Source organism: Rhincodon typus, chromosome 5 (genome assembly GCF_021869965.1).
Source record: "Rhincodon typus isolate 14 chromosome 5, sRhiTyp1.1, whole genome shotgun sequence".
In the NCBI taxonomy this organism is placed as follows: Eukaryota; Metazoa; Chordata; class Chondrichthyes; order Orectolobiformes; family Rhincodontidae; genus Rhincodon; species Rhincodon typus.
In genome coordinates, this window is record NC_063336.1 from 88720004 (window position 1) to 88732611 (window position 12608).

At 41.1% G+C, this 12608-nt stretch overlaps 1 protein-coding gene across 1 annotated transcript in view; it reads right to left on the reverse strand.

Moving 5' to 3' along the window:
* The window catches only part of gfral (GDNF family receptor alpha like), a 101058-nt gene that overhangs the window by 62839 nt on the left and 25611 nt on the right, over positions 1 to 12608 (reverse strand). The window contains exon 2 of the mRNA XM_048597287.1: positions 5866 to 6003. Within this exon, the coding sequence (XP_048453244.1) occupies positions 5866 to 6003 (138 nt within the window). The remainder of the gene's footprint in view (positions 1 to 5865; positions 6004 to 12608) is intronic.

Genomic DNA, 12608 nt, shown 5'->3' on the forward strand with positions numbered 1-12608 from the left:
TTTTGTTAATTAACTTATTGTTAGTCTGTCCCTCTATTTCTAACATCCTTTTCAAAATGAAATCTCCTCTGCGTATCTACATGATTAATGATCATTTACTGCAAATGAAGGCTGAAATTAATATTTGAGGGATTCATTGATGACATAGTGTAAATAATTACAGTTTCCTTTCCTTCTTATTTACACATTGGAATTGCTGCAGGATGCACAAAGTAAAGGACTTACAATGAGGGCGGACAAAGGTGGAAGACAGAAACACAGAATGTGATGCAGGTAATTCATCAACATAGGTTTATGCTGCTGTCCTAATTATTGAAAGGTTCATTTAGATACTCAGAGTGCAGTCATAGAACGACAATAACAAGAATAACGCAACAATTAAATTGTTATCATCATCACAGTCTCCTGGCCTCTCAATGTTTTTTACACAAAGAAATCTCACAACCGAGAATCCCATTCAAAACTCCCTTCAGTCTACCCGAATTCATGTCTTCCCATTCTTCAGATAACTAGCAACCAAGGATGTGAAAGTCAGGAAATTGCTGCAAAATATATGGATTTACTTTGATGACAGCATGCAAATCAAGCCCATTTTCTCAAGCCCAAAGATAATGTTTCTCACATACTCGGCAAAGAGGTTAACCCTCTTTTTTTCACTTTGACATGCTATATTCACAGTAGTAGTTGTTGTATAAAAGTTGCTGTAGTTTAGCTGCACCATTATAAGAGTAGTCAGCCTCAATTTCTCACCCCAGGCGTGAGTGTTACCCATACTTTATAACTGGGCACAAGTTATTAAGCAGATGAAACGGGACTACATTGCGAAGATGCACAAGAATTTCAGATGCAACTGCACACAGCATCCACCACATGGTGATTGATAAAACTGATGGCCAGCCAAATCCGTGCTGATGGTTCACTTTTACATTCAGTGTGCAAGTCGAGCTCTGTCCTTGCAGCAATTTTTTTTGAAGACTTTATGGTGAAAGTATGCACATTCTTCAACTATGGAACAGAAACAATATAGCGATACCAAAAACACCCACATGCATTCCTGTGTGCCACAACAAATTTGTTCTCTTGTTTCAACATGATGCAGCCCCTTTGGCTTCAGCAGACATACAAATGGGCTGCTCACATCTCTGCTCCAACCAATAGGATGTTCTTGGTTGTCATCTGCTGAGCCTGGAGTAGGCTAAGTCCTCACCAAAGCCTACTGCACTTACCCCTGAGCAGGGGAGGTTGCACATTGGTTATGAATGGGCTAAGATGAAAATGGCAACAAAATAACCACTTTTAAGTAATCTCCCCTGACATTGCCCCTCGTAGTCCAACCACACTCCTGTTGCTAGTGCCATGCTGGAGAAACCTGTGCTGCAGTGGGGCCTGAAATGCCATAGCTAGGCTGCTATACACACTAGATATGGTGGTCCCCAGTGTGCAAGCTGCTGTTGAAGGTCCAAAGGCACACATTTAATTGCAACACTCGATTGTCAATGCTGATGGGGTCACTCTATCAGTTGAGGAGATCATTGCAATGACCAGCAACTTTATTTCACCTGTGATTCTGGGGGACTCTTCTAGTTTCACTGCAACAGTGGAATGAGGACCGACATGTTGTAGTAGGCTTGAGAAGGCAAAGTGAGAGTGTCAGGCATTAGGGAGTAGGGCAACAGCCACACCTCTCCCGTTGTGCTCAGCAAGATCATCGAAATACTTCCTGCTTTGGATTCAGCTGTGTGGCCGATTGCCCCAACCACGAGTTTCTTTGTGTCAGCAAGGAAGCAGTTTCTCCTGCCAGTGCCACACAGCCTACCTGTACATCCAAACAGATGTTGGTGAAAGGAGCTTGACCTTTACCTGTGATGACCCCAGTCCAGCTATTTCTCTGTCCATGACAACGTGAAGTGCTTCATTTCACTTGTTTTAAATACCGGAGTTTCAATTTCACTGGGTGGGTCATTGTCATGCTCACTGATATTGAGAGGACAGGAAGCTTGGAAATTAAATTTGAAAGACCTGGCTGTGTTTAAAACCACTGATACAGGACTGCACATAGTTGCAAGCTGCCAACATATAGGGTGGTTAAAATGCAGTCTCTCTGGTGTGACAGTCTGTATTTTCCTCAAGCAGTCACTAAACAGGAAAGGAGTGAATTATTTCATATCCTTCTCTAGTCATCCTGTGACATTCTAATTAGCAACTTCAACATTGACGTTTCGGTAACAGGCAGCTGAGATCACCAAAGTGCAACCATTTGGTTTGGAGATTTATCCTGAAATTTATTGGCTAATTGTTTCTCATCACAATTCATCGTAGGGAAACAAAAACACATCCATTAATTATCCACCTTGTAAACATGAGATTAGGTCAGAAATATTTCAGTGTATTAGTCTCCATTAACTGACCCATCCACATTGCATCCATTGACATTACAAGCTGTACATCAGCTGAAATTACGCCCAATGATGTGATACCATCAATACCCACTGACTCTACACTGACAAACATTACACCCAATGATGGTACACACACTAAAGTAATTGCCGCCAACATTCTCTCACCATCATCATACTCACATTCACTGACATTACATTCATCAATGGGTCCGCTGACCCTGACACTCATTAGCCCTTAAACACACTAACATTGTTGTGTTAATGCTCTAATAGCAGTCTATACCAATGAGCCAATGTCCTGGATGACACCACATCACCAGCAGCAGCGTAGACTCTAGGCAGCACCATCTAGCAGAAAAGATGTGCACATAAGGTGTTGTATAACTGCAAGTTATCAGTTTGCCTGTTAAGTAAACCTGTTTGAGATTTTCAAGTCAATTAAACCTATGTTGTTTACCAGTCCTGTGTGAGAGTAGTAATTCTGTGTTCAGGAAAACTACATAAGATTAAAAAAACAGTGATCAGCCATGGTTTTTCTTATGGAAATAAGGCAGTGATGCAAACTTGACAACCACAGAAAAAAAGACTCAGACAAAGTTTGAAGCAGTGCAGAAGTTGCATTTATATTAGTATTCCAGGAAAACAAAATTACTCTGGTTAATCTGTGAGGATTGTGCTGATCAGATTGGGGATCTGTGTTAGCACTTCCAAATGTGACTACTGCAGCCAAAGGGCTGTCAAGAGAATTATATCTGCCATTCCACACAAAACGAAACAAGTACACAAAACAGAAAACAGCCAAAAACAAGAATAAAAAGGCAAAAGAGGTATAACAGATAAATTGCTGAATCTCCATATGGTGTAGCCTTATGATGTTGCTACAACAGATCCTCTACACATTGTAAAAGATAGACAACAATTGCAAGATGATGACCAAGATGGTGTAATAACTGCCCTTTGACTACTTGTATTCCTATGTGAAATGAACTGACTCAGCTGAGCACTTATCTATTATATTCGATCAAGGGAGGAAGCATAGGAGGGTCATCCATTCTTGGGTGACATCGCAAACACTTCAGCTTTCTGCTTTGCTGTCTTATTGGGGTCTACTGTGATTATGGGTGAAGATTCCTGTTACCTCTTCCTTCTGTTAAGTTGCCTGCTTATACATATCAATTCTTCTCCACAGCAGTGCAGTAAATTTGTTTTGGTCAGTTGGTCATTGGACCATCCGGCACACTGTTGGGTCTGCTGCTTTTGGGTGGTTAGCTTACAGGCAGTCCTGACTGTTAGGTTTGTACCTCATTCTAAGGCATGACTATCATACACTGATCATCGTCTGTTCAAGAATTCAATCCAGAGAGCAGCTATTATGCTGGGCCTCAATGTTCCATACTGTGTTACTGCACAAGTCTGATGCTGTTAGTGGCTCACAGCACCTCATCAACATATGGCTTGGGGAGCCAGGTCTGTCCTTAATCAGTTGCACTGAGTGCAGTGGTGTGGCACAATACTGAGTCTAGGATGTCTTCACGGTGGAGAGCAGGCTTTACAATCACAAGGAATGAGTGGCAGTCACTGCCATTATGCACATGGCCAGATGTGTCCCTGTAAGTAGGTTGGTGAAGGATGAAGTCAAACAGGCTATTATTATACATTGTTCCCCTTACCATCTGCCACAGATCTAGTTGTTGCATTCTTCAGTACTTGAACAAGTTCGAGTGGTATTTTGGTACGACAGAGACTTCCTCGCTTGCTAGCTATCCGTTTAAAAAATAAATCCACAGATTGGCAAGCAGTGACGAGTGTAGTTTGGTTATTTCATCATGACGACCAAGACTGCTGAGACTGATATTCATTTCCACCTGTATTAATGATGTTACGACCCCAAGTGTCCTTCAGGCAGAAATCAGCGAACGCAAGACAGACTGTGGAGCAATCCTGGAAATACTTGGATTGCATCTCAGGGAACATCCACCAGCTTCAGCATAGCCACTGGAGGGGAAAACCCAGCTTAACACAGAAACGTAGAAACTAGGAACAGGAGTAGGCCATTCAGCCCTTTCTGACTGTTCTACCATTCAAAATGGTCATCTATCTCAATACCAGATTTCAGCTTTCTCTTCACGTCCTTTGATGCCTTCAAAACCTAAAAGCTTATTTATCCCATTCTTAAATATATTCAGTGATTTGGCCTTCACAGCCTTCTATGGCACAGGATTTCATGGGTTTACTATCCTTTGTGTGAGGAAAATGCTACAAATCAGGTATCTCCTGAAAATATGCCAAAATTTCAATAGGAAGCAAGAGAAATCCTGAGGAAATTTATAGCACATGCAGTAGTTTCTCACTGGGCAATGTAGTAACCCACTGAACCATAAGAGGAAAGCTGTCAGCTTGCATTATGGAGCTAGTACTGAGACCAGCTGAGGTCACTCCACTGGAGTATTAAAGAATCTTTAGTCAGAAATGACACAATGAACTCCTCCATTCTTGACTGGATTTAAAAGGAGTAGTTGTATGTTTTCCCCTCAATCTCAGTTTTGATTTTGGATCAGATCGGAAGCTTGCCATTGTACACATTAGGTCTGCAAAGAATATCAACCTACTAAAAGGATAGGTGGAAAAATTTCAGCCCTGGGTTACAGCACCAAGTGCTAATTTAAGCTTTGGTAAAGAGAAGTTACTTTTACAGGTCAATGAGTTAATACCTTGAGGACATCAATTTAGGAACGTCACTCAAAGATCAATGGATGACAGGGGGCAATTTTTTAAAGTAGGTAACGTAGAATTAATCTGTTAAAAATTACAATGGAATATATAAACTCTCTGAAAGGAGAAGTAAAATTAATTTAAACAGAAAAAATTGAAAGGACATTGTAACAAGTCAGGGGAGCGGGGCTAAGTAAATGACTAAACTAAAAATGTTACTGATGGAATACACAATGATTATTTCTTCTCTGTCTCAAAGTTCTACAGAATGATTTGTAAACCAAACTCATTATATTTTTAATACTCAAGGGTGATTTGGTATGGCAATAAATGCTGGCTATCCAGTGACACTACATCCCTTGAAGGAATTTAGAGAGATCTTTGTAATCTCATTGTACTTCAAATTTTAAAGAACAAAAAATGTCCTGGTTCTAATGCCTGTGATTCTCCTGATAATTATTAAATCTTGGACACTGATTCACCAGCTTCCAAAGCCCAATTCCAATAATAAATTTGATCATTTGAAAATAAAAGTCAGTTTTTTTTTTATTTTTGTGTAAATTATATAAGGATGAAAGTTGATGAGAAATTGCAGATTTTTGGAAGTCAGAAAATTGCAATCAGCCAGTTAGGCTTTGCAATATAATCCCAGCATGAGAAAGACACCTTTAAAAAATATGAGATGGTTTATTAAATTACAGCATTCGAATTCAGGACAAACATATTGCTAATGCAGCTTTTATTTTGTAATTACCTGTCACGTTACAGACATCTTCAATTAAGTCCCATAAATTTTTACAGCCAGTTGTGTCAGAGATGCACCAAGCCTTCACCTGGAGACAATCAGTAGTCTTGGTACATGTACTAATGGCGAATTGAACCATTAATACTGCTGCAAAAAAAAAATTGTAAAGCATCATTACCAGCTCCATCTGATTCCAATCAAGTCATGACAACAATCTTCACAAATAATAATTCGCCCTACTGATAAGGATACTGCATTGATTGGATCTGCAACATTCCATTATGGGACATTAGGCTGTTTTTCTCCCTTTGTGCAAAAGATTCCTCTAAGCAGGAGGGAGGCCGGGGACCAATGCAGCAACAAAGTGATGGGTAACAGTTAAAAGAGCTGTGACAAGGAGTGGCAATTGGAGATTTTGTAGGCCTCAGGTGATGGAAATGTAGGTGCTCAGACTCAGAACAGGGGAGATAAGGGAACAGCAGCTTCTGCTAGGCTCTTTCCAACAGAAGGCTTTTGTGTCCTTTACGGCTGCCCCTCCAGACCTACTGCCATTTTCGACCAATAGGTCCCAGAGTGCGGACAGTTTCAAGAGACAAGGAGATCAAATGAGAAACCAAACGTCACCCCACCCTCACCAGCAAACCTCGATGAAATGTGAAACGCCATCCCCTCCAGGCCTCAAAAACAACATGATGCCTAGCACCCAGTGAACTGACTTAATAATTTAATTTTGGTGCTGCTGAATGTAACACTCACCAGCCCAAATCCCTTATAGAGAGAGCCCCCACATCTCCACAGCTGGAAGGTAGGATATTTTGCAGGGGGCAGACAAAGGTGAGGAACTGAAGGGTGTGCAGGCAGTTGCCCACATCAGAAACCCCTCTGCAACATTTTAAAAGACACAAAGGTAATTTCCTCAAAACAATTCAGTTTCCTATTGTACAGGATCCTGAGGGAGAATTTGATCTCCAGGATAAATGTCAGTTCATGTGGGAACAGACTGCGTGATAAGCCTCCCCGATAATAAAAATGAGACATAGGAGATAATGAAGAAAGTTCAATTTTCAATTAATATAGTGGTTAAAATAAACAACAGAGCTAAAGAATCTTGAGATCCATCACATACTTATTGATTGCAGGGTTTAGGTTAAACTTGATCCAAAACAAAGTTCAGTGACAAAGAAAATTCAAATCTTAATAATAGTAACCAATTTGAATTTGGAATAATCCAATCCAAGATTGGTGCAAAATGAGGCAGTACAGAGTGATCCAGCAGGTCCAGGGAGCTTGGAGTCAGAGGAGGTTGCAAATTAACTAATATTGTTTCTGGTGCAATCCCACTGCTGCCTGGAAACAATAAACCTGTACATGTGCTTAAGAGAGAATCAATAGTGTTGTTGGAGAATTTCCAATCATACAATAAATATTCTAAATACGCTTGTTAACTATTCAGTAGCTCTGGTGCAAGTGGGAGAGTGGAGACCATCAAACTCCAGTTGGTTCATCTGTTTGCAGGAAATATGAAGATTGCCTCTGCCCTCATGATGTGCGGAAATCATTGTAACTAGTAGCTTCACTTCAGATGAGGAATTTTCTCCTCTCACTCTCCCCTCTCCCCAGTGCCAACTACACTGTGGAACTTATGAAATGGAATTCAAATGGCAGAATATTGCATATCTAGAAAGTGTTGCAGCACACGAGTTAAAGGTATTTTCAACAATGGGACAACCAGTTACTTATAATGAAATGTTTTCCTTCACATTCTAAATTTGGGTTAAGGTATTTTGGGGGCTAAGTTGGACAGGCCCTGTTAACAACTGCCAACTGTGTTTTGCAGTTAACCTCCAGCCATTCAAAATGACACAGGCGCACACAATCCTTGGATTAATTATGGAAAAGTGTGCAGTTGAGCTAACCGCACCGCTGAGCAACCTCACAACTTAACAGGACTCGCATTCATAGCTGCTTGCCCTCACACTGAAACAGCTTGCCCTACCTAAAGCCAAGCTGCACCTCTGGACGCATTCAGGCTGTGGCTAGACTCAAATAAAGGAAACACTAACGTAAGAAATGGGAGCTAGAGTAGGCTGTTCAGGCCATCAAACCCACTCCAACATCCGCTCCTCCATTCAATAGGACCAGGACTGATGTTTTATCCCAACTCCACCTTCATATCTGTATTTCTTCATTCTCACAGCACACCTAAATCTATCGACCAGTGCCTTGAATATACTCAATGGCTAAGCACTCACAGGTCTGAGAAAATTCCAAAGATTCACAACATTTTCGTGAAGAAATTGACCTTCATTTCAATCCTGAAGGCTCAACTTCTTATTCTCAATATGACTCCCGATTTTGGATCCCTCAGCAAGGCCCTTGAGAATTTTCTGTGTCTGACTCAGAGCAACTCTTGAATCAGTATTATAAATAAATAATTCTTTGTTTTCTCCCAGTCCTTCCCTCACACCAACCCTGCTGTCGTGCATTGATGCTTTCAGACAGCCACTACTGGTTGACCAGCCACTGGGACACAAAGTTGAGGAACTGTCAGAAGAAGAAGAAACACAAATGCTGGATCTGACGCGCTCATCATCTCCATCCATTTCTTTTCTTTTCTCTCTCTCTTTTCTCTTCTTTTTCTTTTTACCTCCCGTCCTCTGGTGGCATTGGTGATGTGCAGCGCAGACTCCCGGCCTCTGTGTGTACTTGACTTCTGGCCTCAGCGTGGACTGGGACTCCCAGCCTCGAGATGAAGCCCAGTGCATGTGGGTTGGAAGAACTGTTATTCTGAATTCTTATTTCTCTATTTTTCTAATTTGTTGCTGGACTTTTGTTTTGTTCAAAATTTTTTTCCCCTAAGAATTTGTACTTAAAATTCTGTACCTTGGTACCTAGGATAGTGCCACAAGTGGCGACTTGTAAACTTTTCATTGTACTCACGTGAGTACATTTGATGACAAACCTAATTCTAGTTCTAATTCAACCTCCACTGCAGAACACACAGTAGCCCCCGCCTCCCCGCCAGTGTCTCAGTGCTGCCACAGATGGTCAAACAAAGACGATGCAGGTTCAGCCTGCTGTCACTGTTGCTGCTGTTACCAGGGCTCAAAGGGTGTATCAGGATCTCAGAGACACCCAGAAATTTGTACTCCAACCTTTACTAAGTGCTGCCCCAGGACAGTGCCAGTGGATCCATTGAACATAAACCCGGAGTTTTCTCTCAGGATGATACATGCATCCTTCCCACCACTGACACTCCACTAGTGTCTGTGTTGTTTATTGTTTGCCCACCAGCCAGCCCAGACTGCTGAAGTGCAGCAGTCAAAAGTCAACGCCCAGGGCTACTCAAGGTAAGGGTATCCGCAGTCTCGGCCAGTGAGAGTCAGTAACCTTTCACCCACCAGGCTGCAGCCCCTTGGAGGATGCTACATCGGAAGGTGGCCAGACAAATTCAGCACTAAGGAAATGCAAAAAGTGCTCGGTTGAGTTTTGTATGGATTATTGGATGCTTTGAAGTTAGTCTTAGCAACGGCTTTTCTTTCAGGAGGACAGTGAAGGCCTGTAACTGGGGAATGGTAAGATGTGGTTCTGTTGGACAGTCAACATTTGGGGTTGTATTTATGGAAAAGCAATGAAATGCTCGCCAAAAACTTGTCCAGAATACAGATGCGGCAGCTGCCTTCCTCCTCATATTCCTGCTCCTGAGATCATTGCTGAACTGATGGTGGCGAGGACTGTGTTTTCATGATAGTGGTAGGAAATGCAGAAAATCCGGATGCCCTTCTGGGAAGTACTAAAGGGGGATCCTCCAGACTAGTAAAGCCAGCAGAAGCTTCGCTGCAGCAATGTAACCATTTGCTCAATGTTGCTTTGTCATGGCAGCATGGCTATCATTAAAGTACCTGCCTCATGTGTTGGGTTGTGGAGGAGACTCTGTGATATGAAATGGAGGGCCATCTTCTGGTGGCTGAAAGTTTGCATCACCAATGGGCTAGTGCAGGATGAATGTATCCTGACCGCCTCCAGGCCGGGGGCATTTAGCAACATGATGCACAGAGTGTGGTCTCCCATCTTCTGGCACGCTGAACAAATGGGAACCTTTACAGTCATGGTACATCACAGCATTGAGATCAATAACGGTATCCACAGAGTTGTCTGGATATTGCATTATTGGGAGGCCCTTGATCAGTGGAAGGTAATCTGTGCCTGCTTCCCTCAGTACATAATAAAACCTGTCTCTTGGCGTCCAGAACCGTGTCACCCCTCTGAGGCAGCAAATTATGGTGAATGTTTTCCCAATGTGCAACATCACTTCCTGCAGTCTTACCAATTATAATCACCTACCAGTGCTTTGAAAGTTTCACACAGAAACTAACAGGCAATAATCAGTGCAGGTTGGCTCTTGTTTCTCTGAAGTGTTATGGGATCATACTATTGAATGTAGGCTCAATCATGTATATCCCAGAGAAGGCATTAACTAGAGCAGTAAGGTGTCAGGCCGTGTGTCAAATCAGACTCAGACATAGACAGAGGTTACAGATCTGTCTACACTCCACGATTCTGATACATGTATGTAAAACTCCCATTCACACCATCACCATGATCAGCAACAGATCTGCCCAGTGTGCATGGAAGAGACACAGACACCACTTTGCAATTAAATGACAACCACGAAACAATTTTCATTTGTCACTCTAATTTGAATTTGTTGACAATAATTAAATATTGCCTTCATGCTCACCTTTGCTCAACCACTGTCATACCTTCTACTTTAATTCCCCAATCCACTTCAGCCATTTTTGCCACTCATGACTTTGCAATTGACTTTAGTTTTGAAGTAAAGAACATCACACTCAGAGTTAATATTAAACTCCATAAAAGTATGTTCACTCTTACGAAGAATACCACTTACTATGAGAATACCAATCAAAGCTCCCTCATCCCATAAAGATATAAACAGTCTCCACTCCGTCACCCAACATCTCATCCTCTTTCCAATGACAACTTTATATGTAATCATAAAATGCATAACATTTACTGCTTTACCTCCTACCTCCTGAGCTTCTAAACCCCCAAGCACACTTTCTGAGTGAAACAACATTTTAATAGTGCAATATATTATATTATGTTAACTTCAAGAAACTCTTCTAGTTAGACCAGGAAGTGGTTTTCCTCAAATATACTAGACCAAGCAGTCCCTTTGTATTTTTATGCTTGAATGGTAAGAACAGCCTTTATCATAAACAGAAGCCTATACAGTGAAGTGAGCTGGACTACCTCCACAATTTCCATCCCAAAATTTGAAAGCCATTAGGTAAGAAGATTACAGGTGCCCTAACAATGAAATTCCAATGTTATCATGGATCAGAAACTATCATAGAATTGGAAAGCAGTGCATTTTAAACCAGAAAATTAAAGACCAGTTAGACTTACATCTGTTGCCTGGAAATTACTCAGGTCTGTAATTAAGGATAGGGTGACTGAGCACTTTGAATATTTTCAGTCGATCAGAAAGAAAGAGCATGGATTTGTAAAGGTTTCATATTGCCAGATGAATCAGATACTTTTTTTGAAGAGCTGATTAAAGATGCGCACATGGGAAATATTGCTGGATGTTATTTACATGCACATCCAGAAAGCAATTGATATAGTCTCTCATAAGAGACTGTCAGCTAAAGGTAAAGTGCATGGAATTGGAAACAAATTATTAACCAGGTTAAGAAATGGACTGAGTGACAGGAGACAAGATTAGTGGTCCCCGCAAGGACATGTATTGCTGCCTCAACCATTCACTGTATTCATCAATAACATAGATATTGGGATAAAAAGATATATTTTATCTAAACTAGCTAACAAAAATGAAGCAGACTTGTATCCAGTGTAGATGGAAGAGTAACATTACAAGGAATTATTATAAATTAAGTGCATGGACAAAACTGCAGCCTTTATTTTCCTACATTAAAAACAATAAGATGATCAACTTTGGACCTATAAAGGGATAAAACAGGGTTTCTAAATAGCAAAAACAGCTAGAAACAGTCAAAGGGAATTGAGGGTCTATATACAGATTTATAAAATAACATGAAGAGGTACAGGAAGCAATCAAAGTTATTGGGGTTAGAAATCTCACTATTTATTCAATATTTTTAGTTTTATTCTTTCATTTTTTTTGGAGCTGTGAACTATGAGCTGAAAATGGCTTTTGAACTGTGATGGGCATCTTGTATGAAAAGAAAGGTCCAAACAAACTGGTGTTTGGGAGGCCAGGCCTGGAAGTTAATTGCAGGTTGGTTCTAGATCAAAAGATGCCACAGAATTTTTGACACTGGGGCAAAGCAACACATTTAACCAGATAGAAGATGTTTGGTCATTCAATGAAGCCAGCACTGGGGTATTAGTGCCAGCAAGTCTGGGAGTGAACATAATGGTCAAACAGAGGGAACGGCTGAAGAGTGTTAACAGGGTTTTGCACAATGTTTCTGAGAGTAGGAGTTTGGCTGTTGTTGGGTCCTGCCCAACCTCCCATTATTAAATATTGGAAGCTCAGAGAATAGAAACTAATTTATAAGTTACTGAATTTTCCTCAGGGCCTTTTCAATATCTTCAGAAAATCAAGAAAGAAATACCCATATATGCCTTTGGAAGAATGCATTACAAAAACAACTTAAGTAATCTGGTCAGTACACAATGGAGCTGGAGGAACACAGCAGGTCAGGCAGCATCAGAGGAGCAGGAAAGTTGACGTTTCGGGT